Source organism: Acanthaster planci, linkage group LG05, assembly GCF_054643075.1.
Source record: "Acanthaster planci isolate LZ-2023a linkage group LG05, COTS_SCS, whole genome shotgun sequence".
In the NCBI taxonomy this organism is placed as follows: Eukaryota; Metazoa; Echinodermata; class Asteroidea; order Valvatida; family Acanthasteridae; genus Acanthaster; species Acanthaster planci.
Genome location: NC_141781.1, coordinates 14,060,431 through 14,084,075, shown reverse-complemented (window position 1 = coordinate 14,084,075; position 23,645 = coordinate 14,060,431). Strand labels below are relative to the sequence as shown.

The window sequence follows — 23,645 nt, the reverse complement described above, 5'->3', positions numbered from 1 at the left end:
AAACCCAAAGCTGGATTGTGTATTCCAGGAATGACATCACGGTATGGCGCCCTCAGTTGACCCGAGAGCTTAACAGACAATTGTAAATGTTTACAGTAAAAACGTGCACTTTTAAATACAGTTAGCCAAGTACGGATGTCAAATAATTTTTGTACATTTAAGAGGAGCAATAACTTGAAAACAGCGTGTATCAAAGAAAAAATTAATCACATCGACGATTTAAGTGATCGACATTTCTACAGCTCGATTTTGTGGTTTTTCTTGACATCAATGCGGGAGCATCCGTGCGTCAAACTTTTTGAGGCATCAACCGGAAAGGCGCCCACGCTCCCCTGAGCAATATCTGAGGAGCTTGCTCACTACACTGTCTACCACACCAGACTGATGGTTGTCGGCGGATTTTATCGTTTATTTATGATATGCGCTGCAACACATAGAAGCATTTCACCAAGATCGTAAGGAAAATGACCAAGTATCAACACGAATCGAAGCATTTGACATCAATGTCGGTGTTTGCATTTCCGAAATAATCGACGTAGATTTCGATTCCTCCCCCTCCCCCAAATATCACGGTGTAATGTAAACATTATTGATAACACCATCACATTCACCTGATCCAGTTCTTAACTTTTACACATTAAAGAAGGATGTCTCCTAGTGCGTATTCAGAAGTGTTGAGAAAAACGAAGAACTATACTCAGTATGTCTGTTTAAAAAGTACATGTATGACCAGGAGTAGTTTATATTCGATAACAATTGTATTCAATCGACAATTTAATTTCACCCTTGTTTACCAAAAATATAAGCATCTGTATTTATACAAATAGGTCAATCATAAGTTACATAATATAACCATACCAGAATTATATTGGTAGTATAACTACTTTTTATAGTTGCCTTGTAGTGATGCATCTGGCTCAGGAGAATTAACCGTTAAATACTGCTGTTTAAAATAACAGATACGCGATTACATGTGTGCATGTATCATGACCGTGACAAGTAACATTTACTGGCGTTTGGAGTTACATGTATATTGTGTAATTTAAAGTACACAACAGTGTCTTTGTTTACGTCTCAGGCTGTTCGGTATGTATTGTGCTGTATTTTTTAACTGAGTTTTATTCATTGCTCATTCAGTAGTCATGATTGGCTATATAAAAACTAGTACAGTATGTGACATTATAGTTTGCATAATCACCTTGCATGCATATATCTTGACCAATAATATAATATTCAGTTGTTGACTTTCTTTGCAGGTTTTTGGGCAGGACAACTTTATAATGAAACAATACTTTTATAACCCATACAATATCATTGGTTGGCAGTCAACAAAATTATCCATTGGTTAAAAGTTTTTTAAATGCGTATTTACTTTAAAAGGGATTATCGCTGTTCGCTGATGATAGTCAGCCACACTTGGTCTTTTGTTTATAATAAGTTACCGAAATCCAAAGAAACTGGTTTCCGGTTGGAAATCTGAGCGTAGATCGTCTCCTCCGCAGTGCTTACTGTGGATTGTCTGGTCGAGTCACCGTTTGATCCTGAGCTGCTTGTCGAAGAATCAAGATCTAAGTCAGCGTACATTAAATTAGTTTCCGCTGTTTTGGAGCCCCCCGATTTTGTTCCACTGAAGCCATTGATGTCCAGGTTCCATTTGACTCGTTTAGATGTCTTCTTTGGCTGGACGCACAGTGTAGAGTCCGTTCCTTCTGCGTGGTTTGCTGCGGAGCTGGTAGGCCGCAGGGCCGGCCTCCTCTTGAAGCCGTTTCTCCTCCGCTTGTTAGACACCGCCTTCAGTGGAATCCCGGAGCTGGATAAGAACTGGTCCTCTTCCAGGTTCCGGGGCTGGCCCCGTCTAGGTTTATCCGGCACTGCGTACAGTGGGCAGGCTTCGGTAGTCACGATGGGCTGCATTTGGACCGTGGTGTCGGCTGTCTTGGTCGGAGAGCTTACGCCGAAGTACTCCTCGCTACTGCCGCCTCGAACCTTGTCGTACCGGAGGCTAGACGCCAACGGTTTCCTGCGCTTCTGCCTGCGGTGACGCACGCAGCAGATGCAAATGATGACAACGAGTGTGGCCAGGATTGCTGCAGAGACGGCAACAATTGGCGTAATGGGCAGCGTGATCCCCGTCGGTTCAGCAGTAATAGGACGCCGAGAGTTCCCTCTAGCTGACAGTGATGAGGTGGAGCTAGTAGCGAGAGTGGTGTTTGCAGGAGGTGAAATTGTCGTCTTATCATTATGTGCCCAGGAGGTACTGTTAAACTTCAAGCCAACGGTAGTGGCTATGTTAGGGGGAATCACATTGACCATGGCAGTTGCACTGCCTGACAAGCCGCTGGGGGTGGAGACAAAGCAGGTGGCGGTGATGTTTTCTCGCACTGATGAGATTTCCACAGACTGGCTGGAAGGATTGAGACAGTAACGGTTCGCAGGCAGTTCTCTCCGGGTCAGTGTGTCTCTGATCTCCCATCGGTACCTTGCGATGTTGGGCTCACCGAACCCTCGACAATCCAAGGATGCACGGGTTCCTTCTTCTGCTGTCAGCTGCGCCGGTGACACCTCTGCTGTCGGAAATATCTCCAGGGGTCTCACGGAGCAGGTTCTTGGCCCGCTCAGGACCGGGGACGTCATGGTGCAAGTGAAGTCCACTCCGTTATCCTTCGGCATCAACTGCCACTGAAGGGCCACGGGGGATGTCGTGCTGGCCAAGACCTCACCGGAGTCCCCTCTGTGATACGAGACCAAGGGTGGCGGGTTACCTGTTGAGGTACAGCGAAGGGTCACCCAGTCGCCGACCTGAGCTGCAGTTCTTCGACTCGAGTCCACACGGCATTCTGGTGACCCAGGGTCCGGTGGGATGTACACTGTCAAGGTAGAACTCGCCACCGACGTGGCCAGTCCTTCTGGAAACGCATGCTGGCAGATGTAAGTCCCACTGTCGGACTGCCGGAGATATTCTATCCTCAGATTAAACTGCTCTCGACTGGGATCGCCGAGGATCGTCAGTCGTGTCTCCAGCTCATCGGGGAGCCGCCTATATATGACTCTGTTTATGCTGAGATATCGGTGGGTCTCCTGGTGGTACCAGTGCACCCTCCTTTCCCCAACATTCCGCAAGTCGCAAGTGAGTACGACCGTGTCGCCCACGTTTGCGGCAACCTGCGCTTGTGGGCCTTCGTCGAGGCTCAGTGAAGCTGTGTACTGAAGGCTGATGGTCGCCAGTACAGCAGAGAGAGCGAGTGTGCCTGCTCCAGCGCTCGGCATGATTTCTGCGATTTCTTTGGTATGTATGTTGACTCTGAACTCCGTTGAGTCGTTGTGCACATCAGCCTTTATCAAAATGGGGAGAGACTTGACACGGGTCGCCTTATACACTAGCAGGCCTCGGTTGATTCAGTTTCCGGTATGACGACGGGCTACCGTGGCCCATTGCATGAATACACAGCCTAGGTCGGTTTCTGATCCATGACTCATACTAGTCCCTGGCCCTGAGCGTTCAAGTTCAACGTACCCGTGTCAAACGGCTTGATTCAGTGCGTCATTAACACACACTGTGGCCTTGGATGGTATACCCGGGATATACCCCCTTAGGACTAGTGTCAGGCGGTGAGGTGACGTCACTCGTTATTGGACTGTCATTCTCACATAAGAGTTTATTTAACACAATGAATTTGCCGTGGGTTATTGCCAATATACAGAACCCTTTAAAACCAGAAAGACCAACTCGAACCAATCATATTCTCTCAGGAATGGAGACGCGGTTCATGATTCACTGCATGCAGCTTCAGATAAGTATTGAACATGGTTGCCGCCTCCCAGTTAAAGTTGAGAGGTAAACGTTCAATACGTTCATCACCGCACATTTTCATGAACATCTTTTGAAAACAGACTGTACCCTTCCCTTTATTTTACTTCAACTGAAGCGGGTCTGTGTTCCATGCATAGAGCTCTATAAGAAACTAGGGTGCTGTGTTAACACAGGGTACAGAACAAAGCACGCGTGCGGCTACGCAATGGTAGGTAGGGCAGACCCCAACCTCGACTCCGTGGGCTGCGTGCGCGTTCCTTCACTAGCGTTAGATTGCGCAAGGCATGGTCGGAGCCAACATGGTGCGGCAAGATCGTACCCATGAGGACGAGGTTGGGCAGACCCGTGCGCGCGCGTATTTGCAAATACATGTACTGTACATGTACGAACCTCCGATGTGTCTCATTTTGGGATGCTCTGCTGAAACACCAAACTGTCTCATTAAAGGTCTGTTTATTTCACTCAGATCTGGAGGTTAATCAGTGATCAAAACGCTGGTTCACTCCATCCATCAGGCTGGTCTGATGCCAAGGAACCATCGACGGATCACAGCCCAAGATTCATGCATAACAAAAAGGCTCTTGCGCAGATCCGAATCGCGATCAGTGATCCGACGTTGGTTCACTGACACTAGAACCCTCCTAATGGGTGGTGCGAACCAGCCTTGCGACCACTGATCCAATTTCAGATCCGTGTGAAGCAAACAGGCCCTCAGACCCGGATATCCCTGTGTGGAAGAAGCAGGCCCTTAATGTGGTCTTAAATTCACACGGATCTGGATCTCGATCAGTAATTCCAAGGTTGCCTCGCGCCATCTTTAAGGTAGGATCTGCTAGTGAACCAACGTCAGGCACTGATCTGGATCCTCGTGAAACAACAGGCCCAGCAGAGCTGTTTATCGAGTAGAGCCAACTTCAGACTATGAAACCAAAATGGCTGTTCATTATGTGTGCAGTCCTGCATGCAGCTATTGTATACTAACTGCCCATGTGCACTGACGCATAATCCATCATTTTGATTCCAACAGTTTAGACGCTCATGTCGCAATTCTCTCTTTAAACAGTTTTGGGCCCCAGATGAGAACAGCGCCCTCAAGCATTTTTTATCACATACTTTATATAAAAAGTGTACTGATTGAGGCCACCGGCGGCCATGCCTTGCCGAATACACCATTACCATGCCGAATACACAGGTGATGGGTGGCTCTCATGCCACTGTACCATTGATGCTGCAAACGAATTTGGTTCGAAATGACGGCCAAGCCTTTGCATAAGCTTTTTATTCGGCACGGTAAGATGGCCACTGGTAGCTTCAATGGCCTCTATATAGAAATTAAGGGCATTGTCTGTGAGTCCATATTTTGTATGACGTCCGTGATTTTTTACAGCATCCGCTGGTCTTGGTGACAAGCATAATCACCGTGCATATCTTTTGTTTATCACGGACTTTTCACAATTAAGTTTCACAAATCAAACTGTTAATATGATCAAACTGCCAAAATGCGTTCTCTGTCAGCATTTATTCAAATCGAAACAAATTGGAGCAGTGTCAGCCTTGGCAATTAGTCAGACTCCATTTTGACGATTGCACTCTTACTTCCAGGAATCAGCGCAGCCGGGTGACTCACCGTCCTGTTGGCAAATGAAATAGAAGCAAATGACAGAACAGAATCGATCCCATAATCTCGCAGTTTACGAACCTTCAACGTTCCTCCGCCGTGATTTCGTCTTTTTAGCTTTTTGACGGGAAACCCCCATATTTTCCGGACGCTGAAAATTTAAAATGTACCGGAGGGCGCATCTTTAACACGAAATCGGTATCACTTTCTTGCGAATTTTCATTTTTAACTCTATAATTTAAACAACCATACTCTATGATGGTATTCTGCGTTTTTTTTCCCATTGCTATTTTACTTTCTCATATAGGACACACGCATTAACTGAAGCTTGTCACGATCGAGTGGGGACGATCTTTTGGTCCGTCTCCCTGGTCAGAAAGTTGGATGGATATTAACCCCCCCCCCTTCTTGTTGCTCCTACGCAAACAAGTGTGTATTTGCCTGCAACTGGGGACCCCCTATTGTTCCTCTTTTGTTTGTACTTTAACTTTTTTAGAAGACCACCCATATGTTTTGTACACAGTTGTCAATCGGGGACCCTCTGTCAATCAGGGACCTTATTGTCCGCTATTGTTCAGGGTCCCCAATTGAATGCAGAAACAAACTCACAAACACTTCTTGATGTCAGCAAACTTGGAACAGCAGTCTTCGTGTACAAACGTTTATCGACAAAGCACTTCACCCGGACGTTTGACCTACTTTTCCACGCTGAACAGTGTTCACAGTCAAGCGCCCAATTTCACGGCGCTGCTGAGCACACGATTTCATATACCAGGCAAGATATGGGACGGAGGGGTACCCCCCTTACCCGTCCAATCCCTATACACACTCTAGACAATTGTTACCTAACACATCCCCCTAGAAGTGTGTAAAGAATTCCTGAGATACCGATCAAACAATGACCAACACAAAGGGGGGGGGTTCTCTCCGTCCCATATCTTGCTTCAAATGCGATTTCACGCTAACAGAGGCTACACATAATTTAATGGAGACCGGAAGCAGGAAGCACAGCCAAGGGCGTGTTGACCTTGGAAGAAAAATTTGCTTAAACTTACTGACGTAATAAAAGAAATCTCTGTGCTCGCACAACCGTTCACAACTTCGCCAAGCACCGCCATGAAATAGTGCTTGAGATTAGCAAATATTTCTGCTAAAGTTAGCACGATTTTTCTGCTAAGTGTTTAGCAGCTCCGTGACATTGGGCCCTTATATCATGCCCCTTCTACCCACTTCCAAAACCAGAATGTGTACACCTTAAAAACGCCGCTTTGTACCGGTATTTAAAAAACCTTTTGTACCCACTTCTTTTTAACAACTTTGACCCACATGCTTAGATACCGGTACTAATTTTGAAGTGTGTTTGGGAACGTGTTTAAAAGCTAAACGCTTTTCCGTGTCGTTTTTAGCTTTGTGAAATCCGCTCAGCATTTTCAGAATTCTAAAATGTTTTTCAACGTAAACATATTGTAGGTGAAACTTCTTACAAAAAAAATGGGCAGAAAAAGTGCTTAGAAATATGTTTTACGTTTGTGGCTTCATAGAATAAATCCACGTGAACCGTTTTCGCGGCGGTTAAAATTGCTTTTCAGGCTGGTTCTGTTTCTTGCCTCAGCTTAACTTAAATACCCATAAGGCGGTATTTAAATTAACATTGTTATTTTAGGCTCGAAGTCGTCCCTGCTCCTCATTGTCATTGCATTTATTTCTTGAATTTACCGTACTGTCACGGTAAACCACAAGCTTCCATCCGGTAATAACTGGATGTATATGAAATTCACAGGGAGAAGGGTTTCACCATTCGTCGAGTATGTCTTTAGCGCTGACTAATTGACGAGCGATCACTGTTGTTTTGGTACAGAAGACGTAGTGTCAATGCCTCATTAGTTGTCAAGACGTCGAGGAATTTTCTGAATGACTTCTTGGTATGCCGACCGAGGGTTAAGTCTCACGCCTGTTTCATACGGGCGTGTTATGGGGTCGTTGCAACCAAACATAAGTAAGAGCGACTTGCGTCGACACAATTAAATTTTGGTTAGCATGGAGGAATTAGCAGGCGAACTTAATACATGCATTTGCATTGGGTTCGGCCCACGAAAAGAGGTTTTCTAAAACAAAGTCGCTCTGGTGTCGTTTCGAGCTCCTCCAAGTGTCGATCTTTCGCCTGCTGGCACGCCTCGGCGTTCCTAATTGTTTCAGACGTCGAACTTTTGGTTCGGCGCGACTCTAGAACGCCTGTCTGAAACGGGGTTATTAGTCACTCACAGAGGGATTGTCAGCATTCACTTGATACAGCTTATAGCAAACTCCTTTCTTAATACCATGCTCCCTGTCGACGATGGCAATACTGTTGTCCTCTGGAATATTCATCGACGTCTTGACAACACTATAGATAGACAATACAGGCGCATTGACACTGCTTCTTCACCAAACAATTACGGTGTAGTCCCCGCCAATCATCAGTCATCAGAGCCGAAGACATGACTCCAATCAGTCGTCAATCTCTATTACATTCACGTAAGTCCGAGTCTGGTTCTAAATCTGCTATTCAATATTAAATTGTTTTTACCATCATTTAATAATTATGATTTATCAACCACTGGCTTTTATCACTGGTTTTTGCACTTGTCCTTGTACTGTTTTTCATATAACTGTTACTGAGGAAAAAAATTGAGGAAAACGTCCAAATCCCCGTACAAAGTGAAGGGAGTTTGCCCCCTTGCCTAGACATGAATGCAATAAATGAAACAACCTCCGACCAAGAGAATGACTGGAAAAAAGTTTGGCCCAATTTATTCGCCTGGGCTGACGAGTGTATCATCTGGGCGGGTTATCATTTAGAGGATTACTGTCGAAATTTTGAAATACACATAACTATACATGTAATCTACCTTGGCGAAATATTAATCCGCGTGGGAGAATCAGTAATTTGCTCAGGCGAATTTGCGATGCCAAATTGTTATGTCTTGTCCTAAATACACTTCCGTAGGCATAGCCTGTACCGCTTTGGTGATTGTGATTGTACGTGTACTTCCCGTTTGACTAATCAGACTTTTTGTATGACTAATTTCTCAAATGTGTGCGTTCCAATTTACATGAATCATCCTGTATATTTAATCATTTGCCGTGAGGATGTAAATACTGCACGAGTATATCGTGATTACAAATCAGTCTAGCCCTCTCTGAAATTGATGACCAGCTATTATCAATTTGAATTGCATGATAAGCGACTGAACATTATTGGTTGGCTGATTTATTTTATCTGCAAGATCGTTCTTTCTTACTGGGAAAATATTTAGGTCTTCTTTAAAACTGATTTACTGACATGTGCTTTCTTTTTGTTAATGCTTTTTCAAAGTTTTTCAGTTTGACGTTGATGTTAAATAGGCGAAAGAACACGAACTTCCATAAACAAAATGCTTCGGCCTTCGGTTAGGTTTAACATGCAATGATACCCGTTTGCTTAAGCTAACTCCGGAAATTACCGCGGAAATATATAGGCCCTTTGTGGATTCCCGTGTAATCATTGTATTGATTTGGGTCACTGGACATTTTATGAAGTACATATGTTATGAGTCACGGTATTTATATTCTTGCCCGTCGAGACACGGTCCGCCGTGAAGGCCAGAGGGCGCCTTTTCTTATTTGATGAGTTGAAGAAACTAGTCTTAGCATTGGCCTGAAGCCTAAATATTAATATGCTCTCAGAGCATCATTCTCCACCAAGCCATATTCGAACCACAGACAAATCTGTGATTAAGACGAATGTCTGTGGCATAATCCAACGGGACGCCGTACCTACGATGCCACCACAGTGGTGCTACCCCAAATGGCCCGCGCCTTCTTGAACTTGACGCCCAAGAGCACTTGGCAAGTCAGCACCCTATTGGTTGAAAAGGCATACGCGCACGGATCACCCGTGAAACAAGCACGGTGCCATGTCGCAGTCTCTCTAAAATAGTAAACATGCACTGTATTATAAAAGTACCCATGCCCATGTTAATGCGATCCCCCTCATACTCGCCAATCGGAACCGACTTTAGAAACTGTGGAGCTATAGAACCTGAAAGCTGACCCCTGATGGCGCGCTTCGGAACCCTTGGATAGGAAAAATAACGTGCAAAGATTTTAGAATTCGTAATATTTTTTCGGTCAGTTACTTCTTAAAAATCCAACTCGGAAAAGGGGCTTTGGAAAATATTTGCTAGTATATCAATTTATAGAAATTGAAAAATCACCTGACCTAAAAGATAAATATCCTGCTAAAAATTGACCAATCATTTCTGCAAATCTAAAATACATGAAGAACAGTGCAATGAGGCAGTTGCGTTCGCAGATGAACATTTACGGTTTGAAATTTTATGGTAGTCGTCGGTGAAAGCCGAAATAAAAACAGATCAAGATATTTTACACAGTCGTATAATTTATATGTAATAACTTAAACCAATACTGTAATTCAATTACGAAAGATTCTAATCTTTTATCTAAGCTTTGCTTACAACAACTGCGTGATGGCAACTAGAACTCAACGGAATCTGGAACCTATCGACTGCAAGTATTATTTGCAACGTTGTACAATCTCGTTTTCACGTAAGCACGGGCAGTAAAAACAAACATGCATAAACATGGAGACCTAGGTACAATATCGCCTGAAGTGAAAGGTTGTTAAGAGAATTCGTTTTTTACCGATTTCCATGTGACTTTTCCTACCTATTACTTGAGGAAAACAAAGGTAACATTCCAATATGAGTGTTTCATGGGGTGGTTTCCGTTTTCAGTTGGGAATTATTCTTCTAAAAATTATCGAACGTGATAAGACGGCCCAGCGTAAAATCCCCACCGGAGGACCACGCGAGGGTTCCGGAAACTCGCTGCGTGACCTTTTGCTTTCAGGCTCTGTGCAAAGCTGCAGAGTTATTATCGGTTGCTGTGAGATACCAAACGATCGACACTGTTCTCGAAAATTGTCGTTTGAGGAGGCACTCTGAGCCAGGCACTTCGTGCATGACGTCACCACTACACGGACATCGACACGTGCACGTGTGTATTGGAGAGTGAGCGCGCGCACGATGGTCGCATGAATACGTTTATTTTAGTTCGCGACTTCGTGTATCATCAAGAAATTTGTCTTTGAGCGTTGAGGATTCGCCGGCACACCAACGTGATGACATCGATGGTGTAAGTACAATGGATTTTGCTTTTATTATTCCACACTTTACAGGAATAAAATTGAGAACATAGTTCTTCAGTTGAGAGAAAGGAAAAGACCATGTTGTTTGTGTCCTTCTAAAACTAATCTTATACATGCTGTATGAAGGACTAGGATCAACACTACGCATGCCTACACTCACTGGCTATATCTACAGTACATGTGCATGGCCCATTTCTGTGAAAATGACATGAGTAACTTTAGCAGGCCTATTATATGCCCACTAAGATTTTGCACTCATCTCGCAAATTGTTTATCTCTCTAGTCGTTGGGTCCGATGTGCTCTCCAGTACATGCAGCTGTAATACTAGGCCATCCTATCATGACATAACTTGCGCAACTTCACTTTGGCATGCTGTGCATATTTGAATTGTGAAATGAAAATTGACGCGACTGCATCAGGATGATATTGATCAGTCAGTAATACTGAAGCAACTGAGACTCTTAGGAATTGCCTTTTTAAAGATTTGGATATGGTCCAAATGGCAATGGGCAATGTACACACACTATATACTCGTTCATGTCAGTGTGAATATGCCCAAGCCCCCCCTCCCTGTTTTTTAACTTTATTTTACCATGCAAGACTGATGGGCTATGCGTTTATATGTCTGAGGTGCCGCGGCATGCACAAAATGGGAAAACAGGACACAACAAGGTTTGGAATGCTTGGTACATGTATGTTTATAAAGGTAGGCTAATATGTCCAAATACAAAAGGATTTGCATGGAATCATGCAAATACATTCTGTTCATGGAATTTTGAAAGGTTCCATGATTGACTTAGTAGTTTACGATAAGGAGTTGAAGTTTGTACTGTAGTGTGACATGTTACAGCAGACTGCCAGAAGTCATTAAGTCCGTCATGTGTCTGTGCTGGGTCCGATGTCCACAAGCAGGGCGGAGTCAGACCCTTCAGTTCTTGGGGTAGATAAGTGCCAATAATTTTTTCGGCTGTTTTCAATAAAATTTTCCTTGAGAATGAGAGCAGTCATTTAGCTTGAGGTACCCAGGCTAAAGGAGGTATTTACACCATCAATCGCAGAGGGTTTCCTCATCATTCTTCCATTTCTTCCCAATGATCGCACCGTACCGTACATTTGTGTGCATCACACAGTGCACATGCAGTGACAACTAAGGGCCACTGTAGCTGAGCTAGTTTTGCATGTCGTTTTGACAATTTTTGAAGGTGGCAGTGATTATGCACCTGTCAATTATAATCCCATCCCCGGGGGACCCTGGACTAGCGGGGACTTAGCGGGGAAGATAAAACAGGGCCAGCGTGATAGTCCCAACCAAGTCCTCGTAATTTGCCCGGCCAGAGCGGGGCACCCTTTTTTGTATTCCCCAATTGATCCCCGGCCCCAGCATGCTGGGCATCATTGTGGTAACCCCCGCGCAATCCTGGGGCTGGTGTGCCGGTTGTTGTGACCAATCCCTGCACCATCCCTGCCCCAGCGTGCAGGGTTGTGAAGCAACAACCGTACAACTTAAAATAAGTAACTAATAACTTTCATTAATTTCTAAAAGTCCCCTACTCTTCTGGGACATTTCTAAGATGACATCAAGTTGTTCGTTGTTACGTGCTGTGTGGAGACCAATTGAAACGCTCGTTATGTACATGTGGCCATGGCCAGTGCCAGCCCATGAGACAATTATCAATTATCACAACACTTCATTCATTTATTGAAGATTGATCAAGATAACCAATGATTTGAAATGCATCGCCAAAAGACATGTGACTAATGCTACCTAGTTGAAAGATTAAATTACCTTATGTGTGAATCATTTGGCAGTCCATAGAAAGTGGGGGCAATGTTTGTAAAAAAGAAAGGTCTGTATTTTGTACGCACTGATCCAAAAATGAGGTGTCATCTTTGTCAGGTTTTCCTCTGTCAGGGTAGGGGAAACAGTTTGTATTTCATATCGAAGGTCAGTGCTATAAAATTTTACCGATAGACGGTGTAACAAATTGTACAACCCCGGCCAAGTCCCTGCTATCATCTGGGTCAGCAGGGAAGCCATTGTATAACCCTGGCCAAGTCCCCGCTATCGTCCCGACCGGGCGGGGCACCTTTTTCTTGGATATCCCCAGGTACGTCCCTGCTACATTTTCGAAAGTCCTGGGTCCCCCGGGGCCGGGATTACAATTGACAGGTGCATTATTCCCATCACAGCTGGCATAGCACTGATGGTATCACTCCACTCACACAGCTCACAGGCCACTCATGCAATAATACCAAGATTCCACCCCCCTCCTGGATATGGACAAACTGACCTTGCTAATTTGGCTATTGGCCCGTGCATGTGCACCGAGCATGTGATGCACTCATATTGTTCTGTACAATGTGATTGTTCGGAAGAAGATGGAAGATACGTGAGTAAACCCTCCAATTTTTCAAAATAAGATTGGTCTTAAAGTCTCAACAACCAGCATGAATTACACATTTCTCAAGAGCTATATGAAGACCTGTACGTTAAGGTTGGTCTCACGTGAAAATGTGGTTTAAAAAGTTGAATTTGTGTCACCGGTCATGATACTTCAAAGGCTGGATTTAAAAAACAGACAGAATTGCAACCCCATATAAACAAACATGGCCGCAAGTCACACAGATTAGGGACTTTAGAACATCCTGTAGGTAGACCCCACAGTTCTTGGGGTAAACCTCCTAAACTTGGCAAAAATATCTTTTCTCCATCAGTCATGTTCTTATTCTCAGCCTGAGCCTGTCACCTAGCCCAGATTGGAAAGCAATTTCAGTCTTTTCAGTTAGGGTTATGTACAAGTACAAGACCTGGGTGGGACCATGAGAGGGCACAGTTTTCCTGGCAATGGAGGCTTCTTTGATGGGAACTGCAGCACAGGAGACTATGAAGTACACACGTCACGGTTGCATCGCTACCAGTAAATGAACTCTCCCCACCAACATGCATGACATGGCTCTTATCAACCAATGAGGGGGTGGTTCTGCTCAAGACGGATAGACCTACATGTACATTTCAGAAAGAATTCCATGATGTATGATGATGTACACTTACCAGGCTTTTCTTCCCACCTCTCAAACTGAACATCTCTTCATTGTCTTCTTCACTCATTATCATCTTGTAATTGGCGCTAAATGCGCTGTTGGATGATCAGATAAATAAATAAAAGAAAATAAATGTTGATGTCATATGGATGTGGCTTGACACCTTTTGCACAAATAGACCATGGAGGAAGAAACCTTATGACACTGATGTGAAATGTTCAAGTGTTTTCTAAGTGAATACCAGCAACATTTTCACTGCTAAATTTTGACCTTTTAGGACACTTTTTTATTGCTTTGAGATGGCTGGTAGTACCTATACTAATATTGTTAGGTCACTCTAGGGAAATATTGGCATCAGTAATGGATTTCTTTCTGTACATGTACGCCTACATCTTGACTAACATCGAGGATATCAAGTAATTGTGCTATTGCATCTTGACGGTTGAAAAAATCACCCAAAACCCCACATAAACATTTGAGAAATTCTGTAAACTTGACAATTTCTATTATTACCTCAATTTACATACACTTAAAAAAAATTCCATCGGAAAGTTGTAGTGGGCGAGTAAAATCAGAAGTTTTGAATTAGATTAGTGGGAATTTGAAAGTTCACTTACTTTGAAATTTGAGCTAAAAATGTTGCTCTGGCAAGGCACTGGATGCCAAAAATCAAACTGTGCCAAAATTGGGGGGCACGCACTTAGGGGGCTTCAACAATAAATAAAGGAGGTTGCTGTGACAACAGTAAAAGCTGAAGGCTTTGTTGCATTGTTTTTGTTGTTATTGTAGGAGGAAGTCATTAAGAGAAGATGATGGAGCAAGGAGTGGCCAATGAATGGGCAGCATCAGTGGAGAGCACAGAACTGAGCAAGTTCCTTCCCATCTTCAAATTATTCAATGACAAGCTGGATTACATGTGTCTTAATGTCAACCTTCCCAGATCCTTCAAAATCCACCAGGAGATTTGTGGAAGATTGAGGAAGGTAGTGCCCAGCCCAGCCTTTTTGAATTCAAATGGGACTTGATGTGTCTGTTGAATTTTAGAGAATGTATCATTCTGGGGAGGATTTTTTAGGATTCAGAAAGGTTTCCAGGAACCACCATCTTTCTACAGAATGCTGTCCTTACGTCTTGCTGCTCATTAAAATAATCATAACTTTGTCTACACTTTGTCAGCTCTGACAAGTTTGGCCTCACAGAAGATGATGAAGATGACTCTGATGTTAGCCGTAGCACAGACAGTGAAGGTAAGTACATATCCTTTGTCCAAAAACTGTGTGTAAAAGGCCCTAGATATCAAAATGAACGATTCTATACACAAACTTTGTACTGTGACTTCCTTTGTCCAACAAATTTGACCATTCAATGCAGCTTTCCACTAAGAAAAGGTACTGCTTACATTTTTATTCATTTTTTTCAATTTTTAATGATGAAGTCACCACTATGTTTTCACTGCTGAGGTTAACAGTCGGTGATGGCATCCGTAGTTTATCTCATTTCTGTTCTTCTCAAGAAGCGGGCTCAAGAGAGACTCAAGTTCCAGTGAGGACCCAAGTGACAGCCACTCTGACAGTGATGAGGAGCAAGAACAGTGGATGGAGAAAACAGCAGGTAGAAAAGCTGTCACATGTCAGTCATATTTGCTGTCTGTGAAGAAATCAATTTTTGCAGGCAGATTTGGCCCTGGTACTTTCTAATGTCTTAACCCTAAAAGAGCCTGGTTACATTGGACCACCTCACAGCCCGCGGCTATCCCCCATGAATTGGGATGTCCAAAGCTGGATTTCTTTTACAAACTTCATATGCATGACTTTCCTTCTCAATACAAATATTGAAGTTTTATCTCAAACTGTCATATGGTTTGACAGTCATGTGGAAGTTGGGAATGGCAGCAGAAAAGTATACATTATGGGTTGACCTCACTCAGAAAAGAATATGCTGTACAAGAACGGTATGTTGAATTTTCACAAAAATTATTTTAAAAAATTCAGAAGGCTTCAGGAAAATATGCACCTTGATAATATTGGAAAATATGTTAAAGGGAGGTAGATTCCCTCTCCCCTCCCCGAGCTCCTTAGGGTAGAATTCAGAGGTTCTTCAAGACATTTCCACTCACACAGCCAAGAGTTTTCACAATTTGTAAAGTTGGGAAAGCAGTCACCGGGTACCCCCTGTTGTTTGTACATGTGTCAACTGGCTGAAAATAGCCCTTTTCCGAATCAGCCGGCTTAGGACGACAGAATTACATAAGTCTGTGGCAAATGACTGAAGCCGCTCACTTGTGGCTTTAATCATCTAGCCTCAGCCACACCTCCTGGACATCGCCATTATTACAATGCATGCAGACATAACTTCGCCCTTTTTGTTACTGTATTTTTACCAGGTGTTGAAGGTGATAGCAGCGTGGTTGGTCCCCTTACTTTGGGCTCATCTTCTGGCATCACTGCCCTGTTAGAGTAAGGAGATAGCAGCGTGGTTGGTCCCCTTCCTGTGGGCTCATCTTCTAGCATCACTGGCCTGATAGAGTAAGGAGATAGCAGCATAGTTGGTCCCCTGCCTGTGGGCTCATCTTCTGGCATCATTGGCCTGATAGAGTAAGGCGATAGCAGCAAATGATAGACTGTACAGTACTTTTAACCCATTTGTCCTTGTACAGGGTTCCCACAGTCATTGAAAATCCTGGGAAAAGGTTGTCCCAGAAAGTCATGGAAAACTCACAGAAAATTGGTCTGAGGAAAAGTCATGGAAATCAAGATCGTACAAGGGTGATTTTGATGGTAGTTATGGATAGTGGCTATGGCAGTCTTCCCGTTTATTATACCAAACAAGTTTTTTGTGCAGAGTGGCATTAAATGCCATGGAAATTGTCCTAGTGTAGTTCTGGAAAGTGCAGGAAAGGTCACTGAATTTGATTTTCAGATTTTGTGAGAACCTTGCTTGTAACAATCAGGACCCAATTTCTCTGTCATGCTTACAGGGGCTCTGCATATTTCCTGCATACCGTAAATAGTAAGTACAGCCAAATGTATCCTAACCTTGGAGGAAAGATTTCCGTAAACTTAGTGATGTAACAATAGAACTGCATGCAACCATTTGCACAACCACCCCGAGCCCCGCCATGAAATAGTGCTCAAGGTTAGCACATTTTTCTGCTAAAGTTAGCACGATTTTCCTCCTGACTGTTAAGAAGCCCCATGAAATTGGGCCCTGACCCCACCCAGCCTGTTACAACCTGCACTCCTCAGCACTGTATGGTTTTATGGATTTAACAGCGACCCACAGTAAGAGTCTATGTGGTGACAGGTTGAAACGTGAATGTTTTACTCATTTGGGGAAAAATTATCATTACAGTGTGACTGAAAAACCTTATGTGACTTTTTCTTGTTTTGGGTCATTTTTCCCTGTGTTTAGATTTAGGAAGGCCTCATTGCCAGGTGAATGTACTGCCGTGGCTGCCTACATGAATGTTGGGGCTGGCTAGCGTCATGGTGTGAGTGGACTGGCTGATGATATCTCCAAAGTGAAGAGGTAGGTTATGTCATAAGTAGCATAGGTAAGAGTCCCGTGTTTAATATCATTGCTGGCTTTCTGCAAGGATGAATCAGGGAAAGAGGGAGAGGCCAATTGGGGTCATGACCAAAAAGGGGACAAAAATTGTTTTCATTTGAAAAAATGAAAGGTTTTCTAGTTTATTTAATTTCCCTTCTTTTGAAAAGTGGAAATGTAGCCCAACTCCTCAAACAACTTTAAATATTAAAAACAAAAATTTGGCCCCCAGAATCGAGTTTGACCCCACTCCCCCCCCAAAAAAAATGGGTGCTGGATCCAACCTTGGGTGCTTGTGGCTAGCTTTTAGGGCAGCCCTGACCTAGGGACAGTTGTGTGCATTGTGTCAACCAAGCAAGATGATAGGGATGAGGTTAAACCCTTGTAACCAGGGTAAGCTAGTGAATTCACCCACTATAATTGGAATTGTTCACATTTTCCTGGCCTAAAGTTCCTTTTCCTTCACGGTTTGTTGCTGTTTCATGACAAATTACCAATGATCAATGGTCCACATTTCCTGAGACATGTTCAACATGTCCAAGGAGCAATTTGGATTTCATAGTTTTAATAGAAAAATAATTAAATGAATGTCTTATCACAAACGTATTAACAATACCTTTCGACGGACAACAGCAGGGGCATAATTTAAGAAAGGTCTCCGTTTTTAATAACCATGAGCAAATGGCTTCCTTGCCCCCTGGGGTTTCATGATTTGCTGTGCAGCACTGCTCTACATCAAAGAAAGTGGATTGGGAGCAACAGTGGCAATTGTCCATCATGCATTATTTGGCCCTGTTCTAACCTGGCAAAGTTACATTTATCTTCCTCATAATATTGCCCATTATTACAAGCCTTCAGTAGAAGCCATGGTGCACATTATGTCAAATTCAGATAAATTCCTGACATCCCTGTTGTTCAGTGAATATTTTGAAAAGCAAATTGAACATATATGTATTTTCTCAATTTTTATCTTATAGAGCACTGAGAACTGCGTGTCCAGAACATTTCAAAAATAAAGTCTGAAAATTAAAATCACATGCATTATGGGGATTTGTTCAGGCTTTTTGAAGGTGAGCAATGAATATGGCCAAAAATTTCAGTGTTCAGAGCTCTTATTTAAAGAAGGATCTACCTTAATTTGACAAATATTGAACCAAAACACAAAAAGGGACCACGTTGTACGGTAAACACTTAACAGTATCTTCAGTCACCATTCAAAATTTCTGATTTGTATCCAACTCAACAGACTTGTGCTTACTGTTGAAATATTTCTGCCCACACTTTCAGCATCAGTCGCTGATTTCTGTAGAAGGTGTTGGTCCATAGATATTTTACATGTAGGTTTGATGACATTACAGTATTACTGTAGTGCCCTCACTTGTTAGGAAAAAGGAAAGACAATTTTAAGTGTTCAAAAATGTTACTTTTTGATTCACTAAACCCTAAAGGGGTGTCTGGAAAAATATTTTTAACAAAGAGTACAAATCACAAATGCTTTCAGAAGTAACGGGTCAGCAGTGTCAAAGGAATACCCTTGTCATAGTTCATTTTCTGCTATGAAAATGGATGAAAAGCAATAGACACTAACGGTTTTTATATGAATAAAAGGTGTAAAAATAAGGAGCATACAAGGATTCTGTAATTTTTGAAGAAATGTGTCAATTTTTGCTGTAACGTACTTCCTTTTGTGATCAATTTCTTCCCCAGACCACCTCATATGAAAGCTGAGGGTATGCCCCAGGAGAAGCAGATCATGATGCTGATGAGAAGAGCGCCCTCGCCTCCTTCAACCGGGACAGAAGGAAGATGGAGGACAGGATCCTATGGGACTTCACAGAGATGATCCATGAGAATGTCTAGGAGAGGAAGTGACTCAGATAGATGGCAGTCCTCGCCTCCATCACTAAGGAGGAACTGTTTCCAAGATTGCATGAAGGATTCTCATCAGAATCTTACGCATTGATTCACAAAAGGCAAGGAAAGGACTCAATCTTCAAATTCTCAGAGATGTAGGAGCAAGTCTATCTGCATTTGTACACTACTCAAAGGATCAAAGGGTCATACGTAGTAATTAATAATCTAAACAAATGGTATTCACATCGCAAAAAATGAGCGTAATTTAATTTGGCAATTTTCTGGCATCAAAACAAGAAACTTCTGCTACAGGGTACTGAAGTCTCGCCACACTGAAAAAAAACCTTGACCTTGTCCAGGTCCTTTACGGCCCTGAGAATGATGCGCACAAAATTGAGTTTTAATTAACCAAGTAATGTGAGGGCACTGTTCATGAGTAAGAATGATATTGCGGTAATGTGAGGGCGCTGTTTATAAGTTAGAATGACATTGTGGTAATGTGAGGGTGCTGTTTATGAGTAAAATGATATTGTGGTAATTTGAGGGCGCTGTTTATGAGCAAGAATGATTTTGGGGTAATGTGAGGGCGCTGTTTATGAGTAAAATAATGTTGCGGTAATGTGAGGGCGCTGTTTATGAGTAAGAATATTGCGGTAATAAGAGGGCGCTGTTTATGAGTAAAGTGATCTTGCGGTAATGTGAGGGCGCTGTCTATGAGTTGGAATGATATTGCGGTAATGTGAGGGTTTGTTTACGAGTAAGAATGATATTGCTGGAATGTGAGGGTGCTGTTTACGAGTTAGAATGATATCGTGGTAATGTGAGGGTGCTGTTTACGAGTAAAAATGATATTTCTGTAATGTGAGGGCGCTGTTAATGAGTAAAATGATATTGTGGTAATTTGAGGGCGCTGTTTATGAGTTGGAATGATACCGTGGTAATGTAAGGGTGCTGTTCATGAGTAAAATGATATCGAGGTAATGTGAGGGCGCTGTTTATGAGTTAGAATGATATCGTGGTAATGTGAGGGCGCTGTCTGTGAGTTAGAATGATATCGTGGTAATGTGAGGGCGGTCTGTGAGTTAGAAAGAAATCGTGGTAATGTGAGGGTGCTGTTTATGAGTAAGAATGATATTGGTGTAAATTGAGGGCGCTGTTTATGAGTTAGAATGATATCGTGGTAATGTGAGGGCGCTGTTTACGAGTAAGAATGATATTTCTGTACTGTGAGGGCGCTGTTTATGAGTTAGAATGATATTGTGGTAATGTGAGGGCGCTGTTTATTAGTTAGAATGATATTGTGGTAGAGGGCGCTGTTTATGAGTAAAATGATATTGCGGTAATGTGAGGGCGCTGTTTGAGTTGGAATGATATCGTGGTAATGTGAGGGTGCTGTTTATGAGTAAAACGATATTGTGGTTATGTGAGGGCGTTGTTTATGAGTTACAATATTGAGGTAATGTGAGGGCGCTGTTTATGAGTTAGAATGATATCGTGGTAATTTTAGGGTGCTGTTTATTAGTTGGAATGATATCGTGGTAATGTGAGGGCGCTGTTTATCAGTAAAATGATATTTTACAACTTCTTTTGAGGACTAAAAGCTTGTAACTATTTCATGCGTTTAAAAACGGTGTTCCCATTCAGGCAGCCAAAATGCCAGCACTGTTCAGTCAACCCAGTGGTAGTTCTGAACCTCGCTTTTAACAAGTTCGCCCCCAGTACAGAGATATTGACAAACGGGAAACAGTGACATAGGGCTGGATACAGTTGGTAGAGCACTGGTGCGGTGTTCCAGAGGTCGCAGGTTCAAATCCCACTCCAGTCCATTTCTTTGTTCATCTTTACAAGTTTTTCCTTGGACAAAATTTTATGTGCATTTTGTATTTCCAAGGTGTACATGTACATCCACATTGTCCGAGCATTACAAAAAAGTCTTTTAAAATTAAAATTATCGCTAAACTGCAAGTTGGAAATTATTGGCTCAGTGCTGAAAGGTCATTACCGCAAAGTGTAATTGTTGAAAACACTCACGAAAGAACTATTTGATTTAAACAGTTTTCATTTTTTAGAGATAAAACTAGTTTTTTTGCAGCCAACATGTTTAAATTTTAACCAATTCTGTTTCCCAAATTTATGTCTAAAACTATATTTTTCACAAAACACCTTTTAGTGCATTCTAAGGACCTTTTAGCATAAACATGAAATTTGTTTCATTTGAAAATATTACCTACAAAAATGCTTTGTGTATGTAAAACAATCACCATTTATCGTTACAACCAGTTAATTTCTGTTTGCAAGTGAAATAAATGCTCATTTCTTCAAACTAGTAGAACAACTTGTTTGTACATGTTTATCTATTTGTAAAACTGTAGTACTTTACCACTTAACCCTTCTCCTACTCTGGACCATGTTACACTGCCAGAGTTTAAAGTACATCTATTTCCATCTTTAGATTCTACATTACAGCCTCATCCTACATGGAAGCCCTGCCAGTCTCATCCTTGCTCCTTATATAAAGTTCCCTCTTTGTGCCTTTTAGTCTCAATCTTATAAGGGCTACAATAAACCCAATAGCAATATGGAACATTAGGAAGCTATGTCCTTCAACCCCATGGGATCCTCAGAGCTGTAATACTGACAGTCCCAAGCCCTGAGCCATCCACTCTACCCTTCCTATCAGCTCTCAGACTTCCAGGCCCTCAGACTTCCACCCTTGCCTGTCTCCAGTACTGAGTTTGGCTGAAAAATATTCTAAGTCCAAACAATGGAAGGTTTAACATTTAGAAACGAGCACTTTTTTTCAAGAAAGTGCCATGGCATAGTGGTTAAGGACACTAACTGCTATGCACAAGGACCTGGGTTCAAATCCAGGTGGGCATGCACAATTTTGCTAAAAAACTTAGTAAAAAAAAAAAAAAAAAAAAAACCTTTTCCAGGGACCCCTGGGTTTTGAACCGGGGTCCCTTGGCCTGACAGCCAGCTCGCTGACCACCAGGCCACAGTCCTCTTGATAGAAATAATTTCGGAACATATATTTAAAGGTTAAGATTGCGCAATTACAAAAAAGCACAGCTTATTTGCATGTATTTAAATAAAAAAAGCAGAAATTTGAATATGCCAAAAAGAACAGACAAAATGTTCAGACCTTGCATAAACGTAACTTGTAGGTCCACAATATATTTGCAAGCCTTTCTATTCTCTTCAAAATATCCATATGTACATGTAAGTTATGTTTGTCACAAAAAATTCAACTGAAATTTCAGGGCGTCCGAATTTTTTACTTTTTTGGGCATATATAAGAAAGTTTAGTTGTACACCTGCGTGTCTATCTTGGTATATATATGTTCTAGGAACATGATGAGCATTACAGGTACCTCCTTATTTTGAACAAGAAGTTCCTACAATCTGACGAAAATTATGCATAAAATCTTGAAAATGCAGGAAAAGAATGAAAAGCAGTAAAATGGTACAACATCAGTTAATTAAAGGGGTAATAGTGATTACTTTGTGCAAACATGAACAGTATGTATAATGGACATTTTGAAATGTCTCAACTTGAGTGAACAATTTGTCTAATGCTTTGTAATTTTTATTTACTCGGATGAGACATTTAGTAAAAGGAACTTAAAACATGCTTAATTTCTTTCTCTACAGACAAAAGTACACCCTGAGAAGCAGTTCTAAAAATATGGGTTTGTTGTGTAAAAAGAAAATGTGCATTTTCAACTAAAACATCTACATGTACTCATATTCTCTGTTCCAAAAAGCCTAAACTGTTCCAAACAAGACAAAAAGTCTTAAACCATGTTTACCATCAGAAGATTATCTATACACTTTTTTTCTGCAAATCTAATCTTTGAGCATTATAGCATCTGGTTTGTGCTGCCTAGGTTTGTCAAGGGATGCCCAGGCTGATAACAGAGCAGACAGGAACCACTTCGGCCTTGCTGATGCTTTTTGCCTACAGGAACAAGAAAAAAAAAACCTGAGTGTTTCAAGACATTATACTGAATAAATGTAGGACAGTGGATGTTTAGTCATTGCCAAATTTAACTAACAGTATTTAGCAGACTACAAGTAGACAGCGCCCTCTGTCCTACGAAATTAAGCCAGTAAAGATCATCTGATTATCACAAAATTCAAACTATGTTCGGTAGTCTAGTGAATAGCGTGCACATTTAAAATCACAACCTATGCTCCCATCCAAAGGTGTCATCTTTTTTCATCCCAGAAAATAAAGAATGATTTTGGTTTTTTTTTTAAAATTGACTCCAACATTTCATAGCAGAGTGTAACATTTTCATGTTATTATTTGTGGCTCTGGAGGATTTTTTTAGGGCAAGAAACCAATTTGTGACAAGTCGCAATAATTTTGTGAAAGAAGAACCAGTCAGAGTACGAATTTTATGTTGGGGGAAAAAGTTTCTGTGCATTTGCCTGGCACAATATTGTTTAGTAAAACTTGGCAACAATGACTAAATATCCAATGTCATTACATTAGATTGAGAAAACTGAATGGAATGACAAGATTGATTAAGAAAAAGCTTAATTTGTTTTTCAAAAAAGTGCTGTTGTTTATTTTGCA

General features: G+C 42.0%; 2 protein-coding genes and 1 long non-coding RNA gene across 19 annotated transcripts in view; 1 reads left to right on the top strand and 2 right to left on the bottom strand.

Annotated features, from left to right (window-relative positions):
- Nucleotides 1-95: 95 nt before the first annotated feature.
- Nucleotides 96-3,529, bottom strand: LOC110977296 (uncharacterized). Its single transcript, XM_022231282.2, has one exon. It carries the CDS (start codon nucleotides 3,265-3,267, stop codon nucleotides 1,429-1,431), a length of 1,839 nt encoding a protein of 612 aa, XP_022086974.2. The 5' UTR covers nucleotides 3,268-3,529; the 3' UTR covers nucleotides 96-1,428.
- A 5,271-nt stretch (nucleotides 3,530-8,800) lies between these two features.
- LOC110977247 (uncharacterized) lies at nucleotides 8,801-19,325 on the top strand. 10 transcript variants are annotated; one of them, XR_015425198.1, is made up of 9 exons: nucleotides 8,808-10,604; nucleotides 14,450-14,527; nucleotides 14,837-14,907; nucleotides 15,174-15,271; nucleotides 16,044-16,254; nucleotides 16,638-16,669; nucleotides 17,072-17,188; nucleotides 18,184-18,276; nucleotides 18,914-19,325. It is a non-coding gene; the product is annotated as an uncharacterized LOC110977247 (long non-coding RNA). The 10 variants fall into 10 exon arrangements; XR_015425202.1 differs by lacking the exon at nucleotides 18,184-18,276 and having other exon boundaries at nucleotides 8,801-10,604; nucleotides 15,177-15,271; XR_015425196.1 differs by lacking the exon at nucleotides 18,184-18,276 and having other exon boundaries at nucleotides 8,801-10,604; nucleotides 16,044-16,185.
- Nucleotides 19,300-23,645, bottom strand: part of LOC110977307 (uncharacterized) — a 37,258-nt gene continuing 32,912 nt past the window's right edge. For all 8 annotated transcript variants that reach the window (XR_015425194.1, XR_002597941.2, XM_087136663.1 and 5 more), the window contains one exon: nucleotides 19,300-23,021. Coding sequence is in view for 1 of the 8 variants with exons in the window: in XM_087136667.1 (XP_086992793.1) it covers nucleotides 22,910-23,021 (112 nt within the window). In the remaining 7 variants the exon portion in view is untranslated. The remainder of the gene's footprint in view (nucleotides 23,022-23,645) is intronic.

What these genes read in the sequence shown, in the direction of transcription:
- LOC110977296 (XM_022231282.2), bottom strand. Translation starts at nt 3,267, where the DNA reads ATGCCGAGCGCTGGAGCAGGCACACTCGCTCTCTCTGCTGTACTGGCG.